This window comes from Coccinella septempunctata, chromosome 5 (assembly GCF_907165205.1).
Source record: "Coccinella septempunctata chromosome 5, icCocSept1.1, whole genome shotgun sequence".
NCBI classification, from domain to species: Eukaryota; Metazoa; Arthropoda; class Insecta; order Coleoptera; family Coccinellidae; genus Coccinella; species Coccinella septempunctata.
This window is the reverse complement of record NC_058193.1, coordinates 1,699,660-1,726,329: the sequence shown is the minus strand read 5'-3', so window position 1 is coordinate 1,726,329 and position 26,670 is coordinate 1,699,660. Positions and strand designations below refer to the sequence as shown.

General features: G+C 38.3%; 1 protein-coding gene across 1 annotated transcript in view; it reads left to right on the top strand.

The window, feature by feature from the left end:
• LOC123313368 (elongation of very long chain fatty acids protein AAEL008004-like) overlaps positions 1–26,670 on the top strand; it is a 61,633-nt gene that overhangs the window by 29,932 nt on the left and 5,031 nt on the right. Inside the window, exons 3-7 of the mRNA XM_044898227.1 lie at positions 24–214; positions 14,539–14,619; positions 14,679–14,735; positions 21,481–21,723; positions 21,823–21,999. Coding sequence (XP_044754162.1) covers positions 24–214; positions 14,539–14,619; positions 14,679–14,735; positions 21,481–21,723; positions 21,823–21,999 — 749 coding nt within the window. The remainder of the gene's footprint in view (positions 1–23; positions 215–14,538; positions 14,620–14,678; positions 14,736–21,480; positions 21,724–21,822; positions 22,000–26,670) is intronic.

The following is a 26,670-nucleotide window of genomic DNA, read 5'->3' as shown; positions in this document are numbered from 1 at the left end:
GTAAGATTTCCTTTTTTCCGCAGATCCGAGAGTCAAAGATTGGTTCCTGATGAGTTCTCCGTTTCCTACTATCCTTATTTGTATCACATACGTTTATTCAATGAAGGTCTTAGGCCCTAGAATAATGGAGAACAGAAAACCTTTTCAGCTCAACAAAGTTCTTATTGTTTACAACTTATTGCAAGTTTGCATTAGTACGTGGTTGTTTTATGAGGTGAGTAAGGACCCACCCATTTAAAATTGTTTTTCCTTTAGAAATATATCAATCTTTTCAAAAATATACAGGTATCACTATAGTATTAGAATTGACAGAAGAACTTAGCAAGAGAGCATTTTAGAGAAAAGTTCCACATACAACAGTTTCAAGATTTTTTCTCTGGTTATTTGAAAGTGACCTTGACATTCAGGTCAATTCAAGGTCAAATTCGTTTTTTCGTGGACAACTCTAAACGTTGGATGCCCCAAAATGAAAATAGCCATAAATTTCACGTCCAAATCTGGCCTTGAGGCCTCCATAAGTTGAAACGAGCAAAAGTAGAACGGCAGTGTATATATACAGGGTTACAGGGAAAGTCGTACTGAAAATTAAAGGACCTTATTATTCAGGTCATTTCTTATAGATTTGGTTATATAATATGGTGTCCTAAACTCAACCGTTATAGAGATATTCAGTTTTGAAGTTTTTTTTGAAAAATCGTTTATTTTTGGCTTTTTTATCGATTTTTTCCAAATTGGAGCTCCTAAGGGCAATTTTTTTATGTTTGCAGTCAGAGGATATGTCAATTAATAAAAATGATCTGCAGAAATTGAACCTACCACTAACAGCTCAATACGATTGTTCGACAACGGTTAGAATTTAACAAAGTGTTTTTAACTTTGAAGCTCTTGTTTTGAGAAAAACTTCATGGAACTTATTCGGCATATAATTTTAAAAACTTCTACGTCCCTTTAGCTATTCAAAAAGGTATAACACATGCTATTAAATAAGCGAAATATTGACCAAATTGCAGTACACGTAGTGAAGGGTACATTTACAGTTTGAGATAAAAGTAGCTAAAATAGGTAAATGAAACAAAAAAAAGGGCAATACATATTTTTATAATATAGTTTCGACATGGCTATTTCTCACACAAATTTTCATTGTTTTTATTAAATTAGTTTTCACGACAGAAGATCGCAGGTCCGCCTTCTTCTTTAGTCGCATCAATAGTCTTTTGTCTGAAAATATCGACATTTGCGATCGGCGTCATTTGGCCGTATACTAGGGTTTTCACATGATTCCACACATAAAAATCCATCGGCGTTAAATCGGGGCTCCTCGCCGGCCCTAGTATGGGTCCACCTCTTCCAATCTATTGGTATTGGCATTCCTCGTCCAACCATGCTCGAATACTTCTACTGTATTGAAGGAACATGTCTCGTCTCAATTCAATCAGCAAGTCTTCCATCAAAGAGGGTAACTCTTGGGCAGGAAGTATGGCCCTATCAAGTAATTTGATATTAGGGCCATCCACACATTTAAACTGAATCTCCTTTGTCCAGTCGACTCAATAGATCCCCTTCTTCATTTATTTGCACTGGCTTGTAATGGTAAGGGACGTAAGGGTATTGAACAGAAGTGTGCATTACGAACCACACTTTACACTGGGAAATACCAAGCCGTCGAACGACAACATTTGTTGACGTGTTTGGGTCTTCAAAGAGTCGTTGTGTTTCATTTTCTTCCTCGTCGTCGTCATCCAAAACACGAGGTCTTCCCAGGTCAGTTCGAAGTTCTAAAACAGACCCAGTTTCTCGTAATCTTTGATAAGCTCTGTCAAATACGCCAATATCAGGTACTCGACGAGTAACAAGTATTCATTATTCGATATGTTCGACATTGCCACCGCTACTACCTGAACTGCCATCTGGTCAATGTTTCGCTTATCTAATAGCAAGTGTTATACCTTTTTGTATAGCTGAAGAGACGAAGAAGTTTTTAAAATTATATGCCGAATAAGTTCCATGAAGTGTTTCTCAAAACAAGAGCTCAAAACAACACTTAGTGAAAGTTCTTTGATTCTAACCATTGTCGAGCAGTCGTATTGAGCTCGTTAGTGGTAGGTTCATTTTCTGTTGATCGTTTTTATTACTTGACGTGCCCTCCAACTGGATACATAAAAAAACGGCCCCTAGGAGCTCCACTCCGAAAAAAATCGATAAAAAAGATAAATTTCAAAACTCAATATCTCCGAAACGGTTGAGTTTCGGACACCATATTATGGAACCAAATCGTGTAGCAGGTTTAGTTTGCAAAGGGGTTTAATCTCGAGCGCCAGCTATTCTTTCAATAGGGAGAAATAGCAAACCCACCCAGGTACCTACTAGTCGGAGACAGAGTTCGGGGTTATCTAAGGTGGTAGCGATAACAAGTACGTTAAAACCGAATTTATTACAACAATCTAAATTACAGTGAATCATACAATGATTTCCAAGTCAAGAAATATATACAGCTGATGACCCAGTTCAAAATGGGGAAAACAGAAATGCAATAATTAATCTGTCACGGTGATCAGAAATTCAAACTCAACACAGTGAAATTAATGAATTAAACAATATTCAAATTAATTATATTCAGTCATAATATCAGGTATTAAAGAAAGAAAGAAATCAATAGCGGTCACTTTGATTCCTTCTGAGACAATTATGGATGTACGCGGTTTATACAAAATTTACAGTAACCGGTTGTCTCAGAAAGATCCAAGTCCCTGTAATCGGTTAATTTAGCGATGGATTTGATCCCGAGCACTTTGAGTGATTTTCAATGGACAGGCCAATCAGAATTGAAACTATTCAATAAACAGGACGGGGTTGATTCAGGTGAAACACAATGCAACAATTTACAGGATAACGGGGTAGTTTATCGTGGTCTCTCCGTGGCAACCTTGGGTGTACACGCCAAGCATTACCAGCAGAAAGACTTCGAGACCTCTGCCGATTGGTTTCCGTCACCAGATAGCCAGGCGACAGAAGTCTGCGGAAAACGGGAAAACTAAACAGAACACAACAGGGGCAGGACGGGATAGACTACTGTGGTCTTTCCGTGGCAAACTTGGGTGTATACGCCAAGCATTACCAGCGGAACGACTTCGAGACTTCTGTCGATTGGTTTTGGTTCACCAGGCGACAGAAGTCTGCGTTAAACAGGGGAATTAACAATAAGGATTAACACAATCAAACAAATCAAAGAATGTAACGAAGTATGCGGTATCAAAAAAAAAACTTACAGTTTGTTCCGGTACGGTCACACCACCACTTAGAGAAGAGAAAAGAAAACAGATCGTAGGATCTTCGAATTTAGGAAAATTAAAAGTGAAATCAAGTGCCGAATAAAGGATGAATGAATTGCCGAATCATGAATAACTGTCGCACAATCAATCATGAATCAAGAATAATGAATCAGGAATCGCCGAATCAAGAATAAAGAATAAAGAATTGACGAATAAAGAGTCAAGAATGCCCGAATACAGCATGACGTTCGTATGGTGGTGCGGCCCTATTTATCAACTGTCCAACATGTCGAAGGTCATGTGACCAAAATTGCATGCAAAAATTCGGTATTCTCGAATATTCTCCCCAGCAGAAATACTTTCGGTGGCGGTTATCTCCTTATCGGTAAAAGAAACTGTCGTTATCTGGAATCCACGTTTTTTTATGTTGAATTCGGTGTGCGAAACGACTTCTGAAACATGTATACCATACGGTTTGCCTTGAGCGTGGTTTCAACAATATGGTCCGACCAGGAAAGCTCCAGGTTTACAGTAACACCCAAGTCAACGTGATTTCTAACGGAAGAAATAGGTAGGTTATCTAGGCAGTAGTCGCAACGTGGGTTGCTTTTGCCGATGTGGAGAACTACACACTTCTCGAAATTGAGGGGTGAAAGCCACTTATGTCACCAGCGAACCACGGTGTCCAGATCATCCTGAAAAACTTGCCCGTAGTCCAGGGCGTTATTGAAAATTTTTCGGCATCGGCAAACATGCAGATCCACAAACTCATATTATTAGGGAGGTCAGATGTGTTACCCTTCGTGAATAAATAAATGCCCCTATCTAAAGCAACAAACTCCCTCGCAGCCCGAGATTTACCAACTTCCGTAGAAGACGTCTGTGAGGGACCCTCTTTCCTCAACTGAAAAAAAGTTTGAAAGGTCGTAAATTTTCTTCCAACGAGTAGGTAATAAAAGCTGTGGAGGTCTGGTTTGCAGAGTAAAGAGAAACAGTAAAGGCCTAGAGACGTTGCAGGTTCGCTGTAATAAATGTATCCAACTAAGAGGAGAATATATTGAGTAATAAAATATTTCGACATTGAAATTTTGTTTGGTTCTATAGTAGGCTAAGAATTTTTCAATATATCCTCGTAACGTCGATAATACCAATGAGAGAGGAACAAAAGGGATTCCGGAAAAACCGGTCCACTACGGACGCGTTGTTCATACTCAAACAACTAGTAGAGAAATCCAAAGAATACTACACGCCTGCGTACCCCTGCTTTGTGGACCTAACCAAGTCCTTCGACACTGAGAGGTGTAGTTACGATCTTGCGGAACCAAAATATACCTGAGAGGTACATAGAACTCATCAAAGACTTATTCATTCATTCATTCATTGCTGTATCCCGTTACCGGGAATAAATCTACAAAAAGAAGAAGGAAAAAAAAAAAAAAAAATCGAACAGACTTGTAACTTCTTAGTGCTAGTTGCGACTGTGTGCCCTCCTGTGACTAAAGAGACCCAACCGTGACCTGCAGATCCTTCCACACTCAGGGCATGGATAGTCTCCAACCAGATCTGGCCGCCGCTGTATCCTTCTCGATTCTCCATTATAACTGTGGACCAAAGACCTCCACTGTGACCTGTCTAACGCTAGTTGTTCCCAGTTATGATTAGCATTAACTGATTTTAGGGATTGATGTAGTGTATCCTTAAACCGCTTATACTGGCCTCCTGGTTTCCGGGCTCCCTCAGTGAGTTCGCCGTATAGAGCTATTTTGGGGAGTCTTGTGTCTTGCATCCTCAGAATGTGGCCGCTCCATCTGAGTCGGGCCCTCGTTACTTGAGTCTCAATTGTTGTACAGCTCGCGCGCTGCAAAACTTCTGCATTCGAAACTTTGTGGAACCATCTGATGTGCATTATCTGTCTTAGATGACGTTGCTGCGTCTGTTCAAGCTGTTTAATATGTCGCCTGTAGGGAGTCCAGCTTTCGCTTCCGTAAAGAAGCGTTGGGAGGACCACTGCTCTGTAAACAGCTGTCTTGGTCTTCAGATTGAGATCGTGATTTTGGAACACTCTGTCCTTCAGCTTCCAGAATGCCCGTGATGCCGAATTGATACGGTTGTGTATTTCCGTGTCAAGGTTAGCCCTAGTATTTATGAAGCTTCCCAAGTATTTGAACTGCTCGACCTGTTCTAGAGTTTCATTGTCCAGGCTGATATCTGTTTGAAGGCTTTCTGGCGGACTTACCAGGATTTTGGTCTTGTCAATATTGAGTCTAAGGCCTAAAGCTTCGTATATATGTTTATAGGTGTCCATCATTATCTGTAGATCCTCTGAGCTGCTAGCGATGAGTGAACAGTCGTCTGCATATTGAAGTTCCGTGATAAACTTGGTACGGGTTTTTGCTCTGAGGCGCTTCAGGTTAAACAGGCCTCCATCAAATCTGAATCTTATTCCAACACCTCTTACGGGCATGCTCATGTCAGCAATTATCGATACAGCTATGGCGAAAATATTGAACAGTAAAGGCGCTAATACGCAGCCTTGTTTTATTCCAGAGTTGGTTGAGAAATGGTCGGTTGTAGAGCCATTATGCTGTATTCTAGCGGTGTTGTTGGTATGAAGGCTTTTACACACTGCTAGGAATTTTTCGGGTACTCCTAGACGTGCCATGATTTTCCATAGCGCTCTCCGATTCACCGAGTCGAATGCCTTTCTTAAATCGATGAAGGCTGTATAAATCCTTGATTGTTGTTCACGGGCCTTTTCTTGTAGCTGTCGCAGTGTAAAAATTAGGTCCACCGTACCTCGATTTGGTCGAAAGCCGCACTGGGATTCAGGTAAAAGCTTCTCTAAGAGTGGAACCAGACGATTAGCCATAATCTTCGAGAGAACTTTACCGGCCAGATTAAGCAACGATATGCCCCTGTAATTGTTGCAATTCGACGTATCGCCTTTGTTCTTATAGAGGTTGATAACTAAAGCGTCTCTGAAGTCTTGTGGCACATCCCCCTGTTCCCAGATCTTGCGGAATAGTATTAGGAGACTATTGACAATGTCCTCATCCAAGGCTTTGAATATCTCCGCCGGAATGCTGTCTAGACCAGGTGACTTATCATTTTTCATATTTTTAATCGCGCTTATGATTTCCGACATTGAGATTTCATCATCGAGCGATGTCATCGGACTATACGCGGGGAGCAGGTCTAAAATGGATAAATCCGAGTCGTTATTTTGATTCAAGACCTGTGAGTAATGCTCCTTCCATCTTTCGAGAATTTTTCTATCATCAGTTAGAATAGCTCCATGAGCATCTCTTATAGGAAAGCTAGCTTTTCTGCTTGGACCGTAAACAGTTTTAATAGCTTCGAAAAAACGCCTGTAGTCATGGTTATCGGCGTAAGCTTGTATTTCCCTAGCTTTTTCTTTCCACCAGCTGTCCTTGATTTTTCTTATTTCTTGACGGACCTCGCGTTTTATGTTTATGAAACCTATTTGGGCTGCAACATCGCCAGGCTTGTTAATTGCGGTTTTCATCGCTTTGTGTTTTGCGTCCAAAAGGGGTGCGATATGAGTTTCGCTGTCGGCAGACCAGTCTGGGGATTTTCGGGAGCGTTCTGTGCCCAGTATTTCTTTCGCTGTATTTGTAAGGGATGACTTGAAACGGAGCCAATGAGTCTCAATGTCGTCGTTATAATCCGGTGGTGTTAGGCTATTTTTGACGGCAGCTGTGAATCTGTCCTTTGTAGAAGGGTTTTGTAGTTTGGATATTTGAAGGCGCTCTCTTAGATACTTCGGCTTGCGTTGGTATTTTGGGCGCATTGAGATTTTCATTCTCGAGATTACCAGCCTATGATCAGTCCAGCACTCCAGATCTGCTCTGGGTTTAGTGACCAACACCTCTTTCAGATATTTCCTTCTCACGATCACATAGTCGAGGGTATGCCAATGCCCTGAGCGCGGGTGGCGCCAGGTCCCCCTTGAATTGGGTCTCGTAATAAAATAGGTGTTCGTTATACACAGATTGTGTTCTGCACAAAGAGCCAGCAGACGTTCTCCATTCGAATTAATGCTGTCTGTGCCGTGTTTCCCTATTATTCCCGGCCATAGTTCTGAGTCTTGACCTCTGCCCACTCTAGCGTTGAAGTCTCCAAGGAGAATAATTCGTTCCCGTTTTGGGATTTTACTTAATGTAGCAACGAGTGTTTCGTAAAAAGTGTCCTTTAAGTTGTCAGAGGAGTTCAAAGTGGGTGCGTATACTGCAATGATGTTCACAAACGTGTTATTCGCTGCAGGAAAACGTAGGGTCATTAAACGTTCTGAGATACCAACTGGATTTTCGGTAAGTTTGGCGGCCAGGTCGTTTCTAATGGCAAAGCCTACGCCATGTTGTCTGATTTCGCCTTCCGGCAAGCCTTTCCAGAAAAAAGTATACGCTTGTTCTACCAAGCTACCTTCGTCCGAAAAGCGTGTTTCGCTTAAAGCAACTATTGCAATGGATGTTCGTTGCAGTTCCTTATCGATTAGGGCAGTACGCCTCTCTGGTCGGTCGGCCTTGGGGTTGTCTAGCAAGGTTCTGACGTTCCATGCTGCAAAAGCTATGTGCTTTTCATTGGTGTTTGTTCGATGATTCACTCGCTCAGGCACCCTCCAACGGAGATCCGAATGGGAGGGTATTTTACCTCCGGATACGAATTTTGTCCTGTTCGACTGATCCATCTTTTTGTAGGAGCTGCGTTAGAAGGTGTTCAAAAGCTGCACTGGTAACGCTGTCAGTGCAACTTTGGTTGCGGCTACGACTAGATTATCTTGTGGCACAGGTATCCTGAGACGACAAGGTCTGAGACGTAACTTGAGCAACGCAGAGAGCCATTTCCTGCTCAAGCCAATGTTTAGGCTACGTAATTGTGGGAAACAGAGTTATACCGCTCATGTTCGGTCGCCAGAGCCTCGTTCGTAAGAACAGGGTGCACCGCGAGTAGGTGAGGTTGGCATTTGAGAGGAGAGGCTATAAAACGCATCCTTCCCCCTTACACCCCTTACTTATACACAGACACAGCCTCTGTGTTCAATTTAGTTATGGACGAAATAATAAAGGTAGTGAAAAACACTGATTTGAGATATCGAATGGGAGAACACGAAGTAAGTATATTATGTTTTGCCGACGACGCAGTACTTATTGCAGAATCAGAAGAAACCTCCAAAGAATACTCCAAGCCTTCAACAGACAGGCATCAGAACTGAACATGCTCATTTCTACCAAAAATGCCAAACACATGACAATAACAAAGGAGCCCCGGCTATGCAAACTAGCCATAGGGAACAACATCATCGACCAGGTCATGTCATTCGAATATCTCGGGTGCAAAGTCACAAGCGCATTGTTCCTGGAAGATGAAGTGAGGAAACAGACCAAAAAAGCTGCTGTAATATCAGGACATCTTAAATACCCTATATGGAAGAACAAACACCTAAGTAGGGGAGACCGGGGATGGTTGACTATAAGGGTAGGTTGACTAACTCTCAAAAACTCGTCCGACGCAATAGACTTGAGCCAACCAGTGAGGCACAAAAGTGCGACACCTCCTCCTGCTTAGTCACCGGAACTCGGCATCGCGCATGCAAAAAGTTTTAGAGAAAGAACCCAATATTGAAAAAGCACGCAAGTAGGTAATTATTGTGGTCCTATTTCAGTGGTATTTGTAATAATTCCTATTTATTCGTGGTTATTGATTGTCAAAGCACTTAAAACGAATGTTTGATTCATGTTCTTTCTTTTATGTATAATTCTATTTGATTTCCTCACAGTTTTGAGGTTTAAAGGTGGTCCGGGGCTGGTAGACGTATGTATGACATAATACATAATCGTTACATTTTATACAAATTTCTTTCGTTTTGTTCTACTTCTACTTCGTTTACCTTGTTTGTTCTTCAGGTTTTCAAATCGTCGGTTTGTTCATTTTCATTTGAAGTTCATTATGTTCAATGAAAGTGGCAGACAAATGCCTATTGATTTCAATAAAGAAATTAGCAATGCACCGGTCTTTTTGTGTCTTTCATCTTATTTCGTCATAGATTTGGCCCTTATAACTTCATAGGTCAACTTACACCAGGTGAATAGTCAACATATCCCAGGCCTTGGAACATAGATACAAGGAATGGAAAATAAACATTAGTTGGTTTTCAAAGACTGGAGTGAGATAGTGGCTTAGTGTCGCCAATCACAATTGAGATAGTTGAATCTGACATCATTGTCACGTCAATTTTCCGCAAGAAGGGAGGAGCTATATAAATTTATTTATTTTACGCCACTGCCTTATGGTTTATTCTGCTTTTCATCTGTAAGTTACAAATCTGTAGCGTACGATCGATCTGTAAGTGTCCGATTGACAGATTCGTAAATAATGCAATTTTGGAAATGTTCTTGTTACTATCTTCTTTAAAGTGTTAGGTTTGAACTACTTATCGTGAATAGTTACGGATTCCTGTAAGCTATAAAAATCACTAAAAATGGCCAGAATTGCAATTTTCCTACAAGCTTATGACAAGTTACAGATTGGCTTACAGATGAAAGCAGAATACCACCATTAGTGTCGCGCTAGACAGAGAAGCATCGAATATTTGTACCACAACAAATACATTCATAGCATGCCAATGTCCATTCCATGTATTTATGTTCCCAGTCCCAGGCATGAGGTATGTTGACTAGTTTTTCCAATTATTCAAGAACTGGCCTGCAATCTATACCATAATGAATACCGTGTTTTCTGTCGCTTTTTTCCAAAGCTTAATAGTCAATCTATTAACTGAACCCGTTTTTAAATTAATATACTCTAAAAAAATTGAAATAGAAGCCTTTTAGCTGAAAGTTGGTCAACTAACCCCGGTCTCCCCTACTGAAGTCGAGAATATATTTACAAAACATGTGTAAGACCAGTGATGACATACGGCGCGGAGGCAAGAGCCGAAACGTCTATAACAAAGAGGATACTACAAGAAACAGAAATGAAGACCCTGAGAACAATAAAGGGATACACACTGGTTGACAGGAGAGGAATTCGGTAATTAGGGAGAAGTGTCAGGTAGACGATGTGGACTGAATAAGCCGAGCACAGAATAGCGAAAATCACCAGTGGCAACAAAGAAGACCCATCAGATGTCCACCAAAACGATGGAGAGACAGTTGGCAATCTACAATCTACGTCACAAGAAACAGCGACATAGACCGGAAATGAACAGGCGATACGCCTTCTTAAAGAACAAGAAGAATAATTATTTAATAAGAATTAATTCAGATGCATACCACCCGCAGATATGAATTCGACAGGAGTTACGATCTGAATGAGCTAGCCAATATGCCATCATGGCTAGCTCATTCAGATCGTAACTCCTCTCGAATAGGGAATACTCTTTCTGGCGAAAATGATATATTTTTTATGAAATATCTTTGAACCGTCACATTTTGAAATAACCATTTCAACCGTTTCCCAAAAAAAAAATTATTTTAAGCACTTCAAAATGAAAAATAAAAATGGGTATTTAAAGTTTAAAGCGTTTTGTGAGAATTGCACAAGCTGGCAACATCGACTGAAATATGCCTTGATAATAAAGGACAACAAATGCATTATCTTGATGAGATAGACAAAGATGGCTGTCTATGAAGTTTGCGACGAACGAGGAAGGTCATAAAATTTTATGGGATTTTTATGGCCGGTTGCAGTTGAAGCTCGCCAGTAAGTCGGCGCCTGTAGATCAACAGCTGTTATTTTATAAATAAGCTGATCGGACATTGTTCTTTTCATTGTCTTGTATGCGCTGTTGCCAAATCGTAAACTCCGCACAAAGCGATTTAAATTTTAAAACCCCATATTTGAAGGATGATTTTGAATAGTTTCCGCGGTGAAGAAATCATGAATGAAACTCATAATTATTCAGTTTAAACTTGCATATGCAGTGATAACCCAAATTGAGGAGAATTCCCCATTCATATCGGCGGGTGGTATGCATCTGAATTAATTCATATTATTATTCTTTGCGTTCCTCTTAAGGCGTTATCCTTTTAATCAATAATTATTTACTTGTATATCGAGAATAGAGAATGGAGAATATAACGTATAATCTCTTTCGAAAATATCAACTTACCTTCTAGTTGTGTGTACCTCACAGCACGGGTTGTATAATTATATTCGCAGAAACTCTGCAGTTCAGGAAAGAAATCGTTAATCTACACTATACAGAACGATTGATCATAAATGTCAACCTCCATTTTTTTTTTTGTGCCAGTGTGTGCAAGAACGTTTTCTACTGAACAAATTTTCAAAAATTCCCCTTTAGTTTATAAAGGATGTTTCATGAAGCTAGGGAGTGATCCTTCTTCGTTTTTTGAAGGGAGTTCTTTATTTATATATTCGATTCTTTTCATACTACTGAAAATTCAGTGGCGGATTTACCATAGAGGCTGAGTAGGCTGCAGCCTAGGGCGGCAGATTTCAGGGGGCGGCAAATTTGGGGACAATTTTGTTTGCACTAATTATAGAAACTAAAATAATTGTATTTCATGGATATTTTAATATCTATCTACATCTGATTTTCCCTAATTATAAAAAGAAACTGACCATAAGTAGTGCATCATTACTATTTTCCTGTTCCACTCTTATTTCGGTCACTTCGTGAGGGTGAAAAATTTTGGTGAAACCAGATTCTGAATTGTTGGGATGTGTTTTTTCGGTTCCTACGAAAACACAATTCAAGAAATGTTTGTCCAGAAGTTCGTATCTATGGCTCTATTTACAAGGTGAGCAAAATTCGTTGTCTACTGAGGGGATCCCTAAACTTATCGCAGCTAGAAGAAAACGGATGGCACATTCTCGAGCTCTTTTTTCATGACTAATCCAAATCTGAAAACAGAACCGGCCTATCATTTCTAGATTTTGAGTAATAATCGAAAATTTGGAATTTTGACGAATTCGAAAAGTTCTCATAGCTTTTTTTGAAGTTACATATCTGAATCTTACCTTCTTAGTCACTTTTATACGTAGATTCTACTGACAGAATCTTTTTTTCCAATTCAAAAATTACAAATTCAATTTAAAAAAACGAAAGTTCGCCTAATGTTTCGAAATGAAAGAATATTTGGTGCTCGTCAGTGGATTCTACGTAAAAAAGGGTTCAAGTTTCAGATCTGTAACTTCAAAGACAAAAAAGTTATGAGAACTTTTCGAAATCGTCAAAATTTCATTATTTGCTAATAACTCAAAAACGGTTTTCACCATTCTTTGTTCTTCTTAGCTCGAGAATGTGTCATCTGTTTTCTTCCAGCTGCCATTGTTCTCGAGTTTTCCTCAGTAGATAAAGAATTTTGCCCACCCTGTATACACCATCAACTAATTGTTCGGGTGAGAGAAGCTTTTTTTGCTTGAAAAAGGTGAAAAGTTAGGTACCTAAGAACCACATTGAGCCAAGAAAAGCTGAAAGCTTTGGCTCTTTCGTATATAAAGTCATAACTAAACAAAATTTCGTATGACGATATCGCAAAAAGATATTTTAACAGCGGGTTTCATAAATCTTTGATTGTGCGATCAACGCTTGATTTCTAAAACGAAATCACTGAAACCTTTTCATTGCTGAATATATTAAACAAGTAGCAATTGAGAATAATTTAAAGGACGTATGAACATAATTTGATACGAGAATGATATTTGAATGATCATGACTGAATTATCGATTGAAAACAAATTGACGTCTTCTGTTGGTCAATCAAGCGTTGATTCCCTGATCAAGCTTTATGAAACCCGAGGTGAGACTTTTATGACTTACGTTCCTATTACATCGTCATCGTCAGTTAGATTGTGTCGATATAATACATATAATAATATGAATACTAGGGAAGGTCATTTCTTTTTTGTGCCCCTGCTTAGTTACAGCTCCCTGAAGATGGCGCCCGAAAAGCAGTTTTTGTTTTTTTTATTGAAAATCAATAAACTTTGACGTATTAAATCAAGCAGATATTTTATACGTACGGGAAGGCATCAAAAAAATTTTGGTTCTGTTCGTCTATGAAAGAAAGGGGTAGAAAAATCCATCCCTGATCCCTGCTCCTTGCTTCGCGAGAAACTTTTTCGATATTCATATCTTAACATAAAAAATTAACTTTGGATCCCTTGATCCATTCTCAAAAAATCATCTTGAGATTTTTGTCACATATACTCATCAAGATGATTGTGTGCACAAACGCAGAAATATTCGATATGGACTTTGTTTACGGTCTTTTTTTCCGTGAATTTTCCCAAGAAACTACAGGAGACCTTATTTATCAAGAATGGATCAAGCTATCCAAAATCAATCTTTTATTTTGAAATATGGATTTGGAAAAAAGTTTCTTGCGGAACAATGTTTAGGGGTGGCTTTTTCTAGCACTTTCAATCATAGAGGAACAGCACCGAGATTTTCTACCCCGCATAAAATATCTGCTTGATTCCATTCTTGTCAGTTTTTCGATACTCAAGAAAAAAATTGAAAACTGCTTTTCGGGCTGTAACTAAGCAGGAGGACTCAGAAAAGAAAATTGCACATTAAAGGTCCACCCTATTTTCTGACGAAGAATCACCCCCTTAATTTTTTGCAACTATTTCCATGGACCATGTTACCATGTATATATGCTGTGCCATACTTAATAATAATAAATTTCTTCTTTTCGTTAGGAAATTCTCAATCTGACATACTCTATCGTCAATAATTTTCTCGTCCTTCCATCTAATTGAATTTATATCAAATATTGTATTCATTCATCGTTTAAAAACTCGATATTGGATTAGGGGGCAAAGGTGTAAAAAAAAGTTCGTTCTTATTACACTTTTTAATTAAAAACAGCATCAACATAAATGGGTCTTAAGTACTTTTTTTGTTTCATTTTAATATTTATATCGAAATCTCGAAAATTCTGCGGTTTTTTATCTGAGGTCTTTTATGAATATGAGTAGGTATCATACTTATTAGTGTTATTCCAGAATATATGGAAATTCAATGGAATATCTGTATGTACATATTTTCATTTCTAATTAGTCAGATAAATTATGGTCAATTAAATATCATTAAATCGAAAATTAATGGAGGATTCTCATAAGGACGCGATAATATTTATTTATCATGAAAAAATTTGTCTTGATTGGAATTGTCTTGATTGGAATATATTATGTATTTCGATTTCCAGAAATACTTCCCTACCAAAAGTAGAATTTATTTCAAATACTGCAAAGCTTTAATTTTTTTTTATATTTTCAGAGTTGTGTGACAGGCTGGTTGACTCATTATAGTTTCAGATGTCAAACTGTCGACTATTCCAATGATCCCATGGCTTTAAGGGTAAGTTCTTTTTTTCGAAAGCATTATTCAATCACATAATAATTGAATGGTTTTTTCAGATGGCCAGAGGCTGTTGGTGGTATTATATGTCGAAATTCTCAGAATTTTTCGATACGGTGAGTTAATACTCCATAAGGTAACATTTTCAAAAATAAGATAATTATTCAAGCAAACGAATTTTAGTAGATTTTGAGTCGAAATCAAAAAACAAGGAGAATTTTTTTATTTGTGTGTCAAAATGTATACCTACACTTAACCGATTCTATTCATCTTTCAAGTTTCCTTATACTTCGTGGAATGTTCTTACTCCAAGAAATTTCGAGGAAATCACGAAATTTTTTTAAATAGACAAGGACGATATGGATGAAATTTTGTGAGTGGAATTGAATGAATGGAACCTTTTTTGAACGACTGGAACGATCTTTGGCATAAACTTATGCCATAGAATATATAATAAAAATTAAAAAGTACGTGAAAATTGAATGATTTAAACAATGTTGGAAAGGACAATAAATAGGTAATTAATGCGTTTGAAGAAAAGACTTCTGAGTGGTGTAATGAAATTTTCAATAATGATGAAATCTTGAATGCTGATGATTAGAATGTTAGAATTTCTTCAGTTCAATTACTCTTTAAGGTTATATTTATAACACAGAACGCGAATATAGACACGGAAACGATCTATATATTTGATTTTTATGGTAAAACTATATTTTGAAACTAGACAGGTATTAAAATTTTATATGGCTCGATTCGATGTCAATAATTTTTAATGATCGTATATGTATTCATCATTAGGCAAAGTAAAACTGAAAAAATCTTCATGTAAGAGCATCGTCATTATTTGTCGCATATGAAAACACTAAAATCTATATTTCTACGAAATTTTAGGTTGCGTTTTTATAATTTTGTGTTTCATAACAAGATAACATGTATGGGATCGGCTAGTTTGATCATAGAGTCATTTGGTTCATTCAAAAATACTCCTCGTCTAGAAGGCTATGTAACTTTATATTCTGACCGAACGAAGTTCTTTCCTTAAATCACTTCATATTCCCAAAATGAAAATATATGAGTTAACATTGACGACATTATCCTGTCTATTGTAATTTTTTGTGAGGCTCTTTTAGAAAAAGTTACTAGCTTGTAGTAGATTTAGTTGGATCCAAACAATCTCAGGTGATTGGAAAAATTCTTAGTCAGAATTTTAGCCGACGTTCATAATTTTCATACTGCAAAGACTGGAATCTTGAATGAATCGAGTTATTATGTTTTTTGTATTTCCAATTACGTAAAACGATTGGATTTCAAATCCAATGAGAGCCTATCGATTCTGGAGATCTATAAGAATTAGAAAAAAAAATCGTCGACGATCCCCGATTTCTTTTTTCTAAATAGTCAGATGTCAGATCGTGAATATCTTACTTCTTTCTCGATTTACAGGGCGTTTCCGCAAAATGAGTGTTTCTTATATCCCTATATCTTGGTTTCTGTTCGAGTTATTTTGACTTTAGTGCTCTTTCGTGTTCGTCCTACGTTGCATTTCTATCGACGTTTAGGTTCAATTTATATATGTATTCTTCACGAAATTAAAAATTTCAGTTGCATTTTTTTCTCCTGCTTATACGATATTATTTTTATTGAAGAAGTTGATTAAAATTATACCATAGATACTGTAACCAGTCCGGCTCTGTGCGGCCGCTTTTTTTCTGGAGAGTATACAAGAAACCGCAAGAAAGTTTCCAGCGGCTAGATAGGCGATACACAACGATTTGCGTTTTGAAGTATGACAGAACCTGCTTTCAATATTCACGAAATATTTTTGTATGTGGCGTCATCGTTGCAACGCCAAAATGCGTATTTTCCAAATCTGAAATACAGCTTAAAACTTTTGAAACCGACGACATTTTCGAAAAACCGGTGATGCTTTTTTACAAAACTGCGACTGAAAAACTGCATTGAAAAATGTAGGAACACTTTTAGAAAAAATTAAGTCTCCTTTATATATATGAAATGGTAATTAATTTCTTTTTTGCATTATGAGTATCACCTAAAACATAAAAATCACTGAAAACAATTTTTCGAATATTTCAAACATAAATCAAGATATCGCGAAATATTTCAAACAGTCATTTTTCAGAAACGTTCTTCGACCAATTTTCGAATCTCGAGGTTTAAAAGGAGACTTAATTATATCTTATAGGACTCTACATCATCTGTTTGATGTGGATTTGCCAGTTCACTCTCTTGCTTCACTCTCAATCCTATCACCCATTTGAGAGGGCATAATTTGAAATTGGCTAAAGAAAAGTTCAAGTCTACCTGTAGCATCGTATCTACCAAATATCAAATGCAACTGATGCTGAAAAAAGTGGAAGGATTCTCGAAAGACATCAAAATGAAGTTTGGACTAGAAGAATGTCGACTGCTGAACATAACGAGAGGGAAAATAGAAGATGGTACGTTCAACCTCAAGGAAGGTGCAGAAATTGGAGCATTAAAGAAAGAAGACACACACAAAAATCTGGGCATAAAACAGGCAAGAAAAGTCAATCAGAGCCAGATGAAGAAAGAACTAACGGAGGAGTTCACCCGAAGATTGAGAAGGATAATGAGAACTGGCCTTAACAGCAAGAATCTGATAAAAGCTATTAATACCTAAGCTTGCTCAGCGCTGAGCTACTCATTCGGTATCATCTCTTGGACCACCACCGATTTAGCAGCCTTACAGAGAAAAATAAGGACGATGCTGACAAAACATAATAAACATCACCCCAAAAGCTCCATAGAACGGACCGAGCTGCCACGACATCTTGGGGATAGAGGAATTGTTGATTTGTCCAATCCTATGTCCCAGGAAATTGAAGGACTTCGAAAATATTTCCTGAGCAAGGCTGCTTCATCAGAACTCCATCGAGTAGTTTGTGTTGCTGATAGTTCTACACCGTTAAAGCTACAACAGGATCACTTGGAAACCGTCGAATACTCTGCAGAAAGTAAAATGCAGAAACTGATTGGCAAACCTTTGCATGGAAGGCACCAGAACGAGGTCAACCATGATTACGTCGACATATCTGCGTCGAACTACTGGTTGACTTCCGGAAGGTTGTTTCCTGAGACAGAGGGCTTCATGCTCGCCATCCAGGATCAGGTGATTCCAACAAGGAACTACTTGAAATATATCGCCAAGGATGCCGCAGTTGCTGATGATAGCTGTCGTTATGGCTGTGCGACACATGAAACTATCCAGCACATCACCGGGGGATGTCAGAAGTTCGCGGGCACGAAGTACAAAAATAGACATGATGCCATTGCCAAGATTCTTCACCACGAAATGGCACTAAAACAACAACTTCTAAGTTCGAAAAAGGTTTCTTATTACAATTACCATCCGGATGCTGTGCTGGAAAATGATCATCACAAGCTCTACTGGGATCGCACTATTCTCACAGACCGGAAAATAACCCACAATAGACCAGACCAGACCAGACCTCATATTGCTCAATAAGGATGAGGACTATTCATCGATGTGGCGATTCCAAATAATAACAATCTTCTAGATAGGCATACTGAAAAAATTTCAAAATACAGAGATCTCGAGAAGCAAACCAGGAGACAGTGGAAGCTGAAAGATATCAAGACCATCCCTATTGTCATATCATCTACATGCCTGATACCGAAGAAACAATTAGAGAACTTGAGGAAACTTCAGGTGGACGAAAATATTATAGAGTCATGCAGAAGCCGGTACGCAAGTACATGGGAAATTCATAGGAGCGCCGTCTGCTCCGACAGGAAGTGCGGGTGGAGCAGGAATCCAACCTACAGCAGGGAGCCGAGGAGCGACCCGGACCCGACCACCACCACGAGCCCGAAAACCTGGAAAGGGCTCCAACACAGCTTAATCCTTTTGATAGCTGAGATATCTGGGATAAGTGAATTTTCCTCTGGAGAGGAGTGTGAAAGCCGCAAGGCTAAAGTCATAACTCGTGAATGAATCGAAATTATCTATGATCTGCTTTCTTACCGGTAAACGATAAATAATTTCTAGAGGTACTGGAGGTGCTGGACATACGTCAATGAATTTTTTAATCCAAAACAGGCCACCTTGGAGAAAGTGAACAAAAAGGCGGTGTTATTCCAAATAAAAATCACCTACCTTCTGCATACGAGCTTGATGTGGAGGAATTCCTGGATCTTCTTGGTTGGTAACCAACCGAACAGGTTATAAACTTGTTTCTCCACATGGAGATGAGGTGTTGATTGGTCGCGCGTACTGAACGTGTAGTAAATACTAGGGAAACTTGAGACCGTAATGACTCATCGAGGTTTGAGCCAGATGTGAAGTCAGAGATTACTGCCAACTGACTATGTACTCAAAAAGCAGTTGTTGATGATGTCAACACCACAATGGTATGCCATGTGTCAATGTAGGCTCCCAAGGGCGGATTTAGGGGGCAGACGGACCGATCTTTCTATACATACTTGAACTCTTAAAATAAAAGTGAAGTTCATTTCTCACAGTTACTGTTGATTTTTTTGCTCGTCTGCCCGTTGTGCCCCCCCCCCCCAAACAAACTTCCTGGATCTGCCCTTGGAGGCTCCAGTCAGTTGCGATGAAACCCAAACAGAGGCTTGTAGAGCTTCTTCCATCACATTTTGAACATAACTATGGAGTTCTCTTCTCTGGTCTACTATTTCTTTTTTTTCTGCGAATCACATAAACAGGAGGCACTTTGGAAATATTGATAATCTATAGCCTAAAGCAACATTGGCATAATGATAACTGATCAAGAAGTCGCTGAATGTTTTATCAATAGAATACTTATTTCCCTCACCCCCCATTTCTGAAGAAGGATTCAATAATAAAGGTCTTTACGAACCATCTTCGAAATTCGCTGATAATTTTGACACAAAAACAATACCGAACGCTAACTTAACACTCGACTTGAAAATGGCGGAGCAGGAACTAGAATTATGTATAGACCCAAAATATCGACCTTCCATAGCCCACTTGACGATAAGGAAATACGTTATGTATTTCTATTCAATTCCATGAGAGTTTGCGGTAGTTTTGTTTTTAATTTCCATATCATCAAAATTGCGAGTAATACAAACAAACGATATACAGGGAGTTCTACAAGCTCTATGACAAACTTTGACAGAAGGTAGATGTGCTTCTTTTGACCATTTTTTTTCTATGAACATAGGTCCGATTCATAATGAACATGTATGGGCACTGCAGAATCCATATGTCATTAGACAAAAACGATGTCAGCAAAGTTTCAGTGTTTCCATGTTATAAGTGATCTTTAGTTCGTTGATGTGAAGCTTGAATTCGAGCCGAAGCTGAACACTTTGAACAATTTTTATAGTCCCAACATTTCCATTGGTTATTATGATTTGAACATGAAAATATGATTTTTCAAACGCCTTTATCTCCTAAACAAAAACTAATCTGAAATATGTTCATAAGAAAAAAAATTCTCAGAATAAGCACAGCTACCATCTGTCAAAGTTAGTCATAGAGCTTGTAGCTTATAGAACACCCTGTATAGGTAATGTGCATAATGATAATGCGTTTTTGAGCGATATTATGAATTCTGTTCGTTTCTTTGAAGTAATTCCGATACATTTGCTCTATTGCTCTGCCTGAGTTTGTTGGGGACCTCTCCTTTCAATTTCCATACCTTTTCATACTATGTGAGTCGACGAAAGATAGTTGTGTGTCCACATCGAAGTTATTGGCCAGTATTCGAGTTAACAAGCTTTAATCCTTTCAAACGGCTGCCAAATAACATGATAATCGATGGAATTCAATAGTCGATCTTTTCCTGGCTTCTCTCCTATCCTGGCTGTGACCAGCTTTGGAACAGACTAACCATCCTCTGCATTGATGGTGCCCTCACTGAGAAGATCGTTGAGTTCGCGAAATGACGCTCCCTTCTATCATTCCTAAAAACATCCCAGATAGCACAGAATTTTCATATCCATAATGAGCAATAATAAGGCTCAATGGTCTGGAAGTCTTAAGCCTAAAAAAAAAGCTCACTATAAGACTTATGTTATTGGCTTGGACGTCTTCAAGACGTCGTTCTACTAAATCACAAAATGCAATGTTCTGCTTACCTGGAACACATGGTACCATTTATTTCATTCTTCTGTAACTCTTATGCTTAATGGTTAATATGTAGTGCCTTGTAATATATTAATTATATTTGATGGTAACGTTTGTGGTGAAAGGACAGGAAGAAAAGACAATTCTTAATAATTCGCCAACGTTTCGATCATTTTAATTTTTGATCTTCCTCAGGGCTACAAGGAAGGAGACTGACATCGAAGGAGACTGACATAAAACGGTCGAAGACAGTTAAAATCACATTTATAAAATTGATGTAACTACGCTCTGAGAATTATTTGTATGTAGTGCTATTACCTTATTACTTGAATTTACATTCCTATTCTATGAATACTTCGATTTAATAAGTCGGTTAGAAAATGGCTTTGTCTTAAAGCCGGCATTCGTCAACTGAATCAAGTTAATTTCATTCACAGCAACCTCTCATGTAAAACCAAAATATGAAATAGGTTATGCTTACTTATGCTCACTAATGCTAACTCATGCTCAGTTACAGGAACGTCAATTATAATTTAATGATGTATTAAAATTGTTTTTCACTAACCAGTGTATATAATTCGGTTAATGGATGATTAAAATTTTATTGACGTGTGGTAGGATTGAAAAACTTTTAGTTCAGGTATCACCAATTTTGCTACACCGTATACATAGATAAGTTCTTCCTACCTTATGATGCATACTTAAATTTCATGGAAAGTTGAAGGTCCCTTTTTAAATTTCAGCTCTTCTTTGTTCTTCGTAAGAAAAATCGTCAAATTTCAACTCTGCACATTCTTCATCATGGAATCATGCCACTGTCAGTGTGGTTCGGAGTCAAATTCACTCCTGGTGGACATTCTTCATTTTTCGGTTTTCTCAATACCTTCGTCCATATCATCATGTACACTTACTACCTGCTGGCTGCTTTGGGACCTCAATATCAAAAGTATCTCTGGTGGAAGAAGTATCTCACGACAATCCAAATGGTAAGCTGCACGGAAAAATTATCTATATTTTCAAATGATTTTGAAGAGAAATCCTGATAGTTATTAAGATAACATTAATGCGAATTCTTTATTCTTCAGATTCAATTTGTTCTCGTCGTTATCCACGCCTTCCAGTTGGTCTTCATAGAATGTGATTATCCTAAAGCATTTGTATGGTGGATCGGAGGACATGGCTTGATGTTTTACATCCTCTTCTCCAAATTCTACAAAGAAACCTACAAGGATGACAATAAAAAAGAGAAAGTAAAGGTTGAGGTATGTTAACTAATATTTCGGATTGTTGTACTGTCTCAAATTTAACTGAAAAGGTCAAGGAAAAGGGAGATACTTCGATTCCAAATAACGCGGTTTTTAAAAAAAAGAAATAAAACACATAATTTGCAATCGTTTTCAAAAACTTTTTATTGGTAATTGAAGTATCAGTTATGAGATTTATGTACGAAAAATAACATCTGCCAAATGGCCTCCTCTTGCAGCTCTACAGACGTCTACTCTTTTGTTTAAATTTTCAATGAAATTTTGACATAATTAAGGCTCTAACTCACTGATGACACGAATAATTTCATTCTTCAGTTCAGGAATCGATTGTGGATTATCCTTATACATCTGGCTTCTCACATAACCCCCAAAAAAAATAGTCCAACGGTGTCAAATCACATGTTCTTGGTGGCCAATTGACCTCAGCGTTTCTGGAGATTATTCGTCCAGGAAATTATTGTTTCAGTAAGTCGATTGTGTCATTTGCAAAGTGAGGTGTAGCGCCATCCTGTTGAAACCAATGGTCCTCTTTATCAATATCTATTAATTCAGGTCACAAAAATTCGATTATTACCGACCCGGTCAATTGAAATTTGTTAATAATTCGACCAACAGTGCTTTCAGATGGACGATTATGTAAACCATAAAATTCACGAAATTTTCTAAAAACACTTTTCACAGAACGCTGTTTTTCATGAAATAATTTAACAATTTGAACGCGTTGTTGTATCGTGTAGAAAGCCATTTTAATAAATGTCGTACCAAAGACTATAGAATTAGGTTAGGTTAGTCTTTGTGTCGTACATCATACTTTTTAAATGTCAAAATACCCAAATCTGTTATCCATCCTGTTCATTGGAGTTTGATAGATAATGAAAAAGACGAAATTTTCGTGTCTGCTCCAAATTCTTTATTAAAAATTGCTACATATGTTTCGGCCCTTACAAAATTAGGGCCATCTTCAGGCATCTGCAGACAAATACAAAGATGTATGAAAACAGTAATAAAATAAAAAACAGCAACAGAAAAGTACATGGAAAGAGAAAACAACAGTACAAAGACAAAACAGTAAATCAACAAATATTGAGAGTCGAATTGTAAACTTAAGGAAAATGACTTACATGTTCAAAATTATAACCGAAATTATTCGTCAAGAAAAGATGAAAGTAAATATGTCAAATTATCAGGGATCAACAAAGGCGAACAGAAATAGCAGAAAGAAGCGCAGAAACCACAGAAAACCACAGAAATGACTGAGTTTCTGTTGAGTGGCGAATATCGGGTTGTGTGAAGTATCAAAATTGGGAGAAAAGGGGGAAGAACGGAATCGGAGTCATCGCGATGGAAGAAAGCCGAGCAAATGCGGACAAATAAGCAGTTCAGGGAACTCTTGCTGGGTGTTCAGAAGTTTAGTTGGGGTGTTGTGTTTTGCCTTGGTGATATGTATCTTCTCCAATGAGTCACATAAACTTCTGTTTTGAGGTAGAGACAGGATGCAGGGCTCCAACGAAGGAACGTGGCCGGAGTTCGAGAGGATGTGCTCCGCGAAAGTGGACTTGTTGGGGTTGTTGGTCCTAATGGCTCTGAAGTGTTCATCGATCCATGTTTTGATGCTTCTAAAGAATCGGCCTATGTGGAAACTACCACAAGAACATTCCAGCCGATAGACTCCCATTCTCTCGACCGGGTCGACCTTATCCTTACCTCTGGAGAGGATTGCTCTAAGGGAGTTTTCAACTTTGAAAGATATCTTAATGTTGAACTGTTTTAGGTATTTTTGGATCCTCTCAGAAACCCCAGGAACATAAGGGATGCTCTTGAAAATAATGTTTTCATCTGATATAGGGGTTAAATGGGTGTTATGTCTAATCATGATCTTATGGGAAATCCTGCGAAAAGTGTTCTGGACCAAGTTCATAGGGAAGCCATTGTTGTGTGCTATTTGTAGTATAATGTTGTATTCTGTTTCGTAATCTTCAGCGGACAATGGAGTTGTCAACAGTCTATAGAAGAAGGAACGGAAGGCGGCAAGCTTGTACTGGAGTGGATGATTTGATGAGAAAGGGATCACATGATCAGTTTTTGTGGGCTTCCTGTAGATAGAGAATTCGATCTTATCATCTCTCGAGCGCAAAAGCAAGTCTAGAAACGGAAGGGTTCCATTTGTCTGTGCTTCAACGGTGAAGGTGATCCTAGGATGCAGTGTGTTAATGAAATCTAGGAACATATCGAGGTCAGATTGATCTCCCAGAAAGATGCAAAAAATGTCGTCCACATAGCGTCTCCAAAATAGAATGTGTTTTTTGAACAAGTTAGTGTCCTTGAGTTTATTTTCAAGATATTTAAGAAAACACTCTGCAAGCAATGGCGCCAGGGGAGATCCCATACTTAGGCCGTTTTTTTGGATGTAAAATCGGTTGTTGAATTTGAAAAAGTTCTGCTCCAGGCAAACTTTTAGTAAAGCTGAGAGAGAAGACACAACATCGTCGATAAGATCGGAAAAGGCCAAAAGTTGGTTGATTAATTCAGCGGCTTCAACCGGTGGAGTAGATGGGTATAAGTTGACTATATCGAAGGAGACCATGGTTGCTCCCTCGGGAAATTTGAGGTCTTTGATCTGATGTACCAGTTCTGAAGACTATATCAGATGAAAGCATTATTTTCAAGAGCATCCCTTATGTTCCTGGGGTTTCTGAGAGAATCCAAAAATACCTAAAACAGTTCAACATTCAGATATCTTTCAAAGTTGAAAACTCCCTTAGAGCAATCCTCTCCAGAGGTAAGGATAAGGTCGACCCGGTCGAGAGAATGGGAGTCTATCGGCTGGAATGTTCTTGTGGTAGTTTCCACATAGGCCGATCCTTTAGAAGCATCAAAACAAGGATCGATGAACACTTCAGAGCCATTAGGACCAACAACCCCAACAAGTCCACTTTCGCGGAGCACATCCTCTCGAACTCCGGCCACGTTCCTTCGTTGGAGCCCTGCATCCTGTCTCTACCTCAAAACAGAAGTTTATGTGACTCATTGGAGAAGATACATATCACCAAGGCAAAACACAACACCCCAACTAAACTTCTGAACACCCAGCAAGAGTTCCCTGAACTGCTTATTTGTCCGCATTTGCTCGGCTTTCTTCCATCGCGATGACTCCGATTCCGTTCTTCCCCCTTTTCTCCCAATTTTGATACTTCACACAACCCGATAATAATAATAATAATAACGTTTATTGATCCTTTGAGACATTTATAATGTATAGGACAAGTCATAAGGTGGGAAATAGAAATTACATTAGCAATTACAATACATTACAATATAACATCATTAAGGTATTCATTTACTGTATAATAACATTTGTTCAGCATTAAGTTCTTAACAGTTTTTCTAAAATTTCTGGAATCGAGAGATCGAACACTATGAGGCAAGTGATTATAAAGTCTAATACATTGATAGGAAGGAGACATCTCAAACTTAGTTGTTTTATGCTTAGGGACAAATAGAGTTCTTTCACTTCTGGTACCATAGTTATGAAAACTAGACAACCGAACAATATTTTCCTCATTTTCTTTCACGTGCAGAAGACATTTGAAAATAAAAATGGAAGGTAAGGTTAGTATTCTATGCTCTGTAAATATGGGTCTACAGGATGAACGTGAAGGTATACTGAATATCAATCGCAAGATACGCTTTTGTAATATAAAAGCTCTTCCAACGTCCGAACAGTTTCCCCACAGCAGAATATTGTACGATAAGTGGCTATAAGCCAAACTGTAGTAGATGTTTATGAGTGACTCTAGCGGAAGTAAGTTTTTAACCCTATTTATGGCATAGTACGAACTGTTCAACTTTTTGCATACGGACTCTACGTGCAAGCCCCATTTCAAGTGGTTGTCAAGGTGAATGCCAAGAAATTTAGTATCATTCTTAGACAAAATAACATTATTTAATTTGTCAAGCACCAGAATACGATCACTTTGCCCGATTGTAAAGTAAATACATTCGGTTTTATTTATGTTTATCATTAAGTTATTTTTATGACACCAGGTTACGAAACTTTCTATTAATAGCTGACATAGAGCCTGAAGCTCGTCGAATGTTAGGGCTGAAACCACTACCGAAACATCATCAGCAAACAGACTCATCATAAAGTTCCTTATTAGCGACGAAAAGCCTCTACACGTGAGCACATTCAGGAACATTGCTCTTAAATTAACGGGGAGATCATTGATGAAGAGCAGAAAAATAAGAGGCCCAAGGACCGATCCTTGTGGTACTCCAAGACTCAGATAATTTTCGTCAGATACGCAGCTACCAACTCTAACAAAAATTGATCTACCCTCAAGATAGCTCCGTAGCCAATCCGAAAAAACACCTCGAAAACCCAAGTTGTAGCATTTGTCGAGTATGAACTTAAGTGATAAACTATCGAATGCCCGCGACAGGTCAAAAAATAAACCTGCTACATGTAGGCCATTGTCGAGGCATTCATAAACATAATCAACAAAGGAAACTGCAGCTGTCTCTGTTGAGCGACCCGATCTAAAACCGTGTTGAGCATCATCAAGTATATTGAACCTATCAAGATACCCAACCATTCGGTTGAACACGACTCTCTCAAATACTTTAGAAAATATGCTCAAGATAGATATCGGTCTATAATTAGTGATG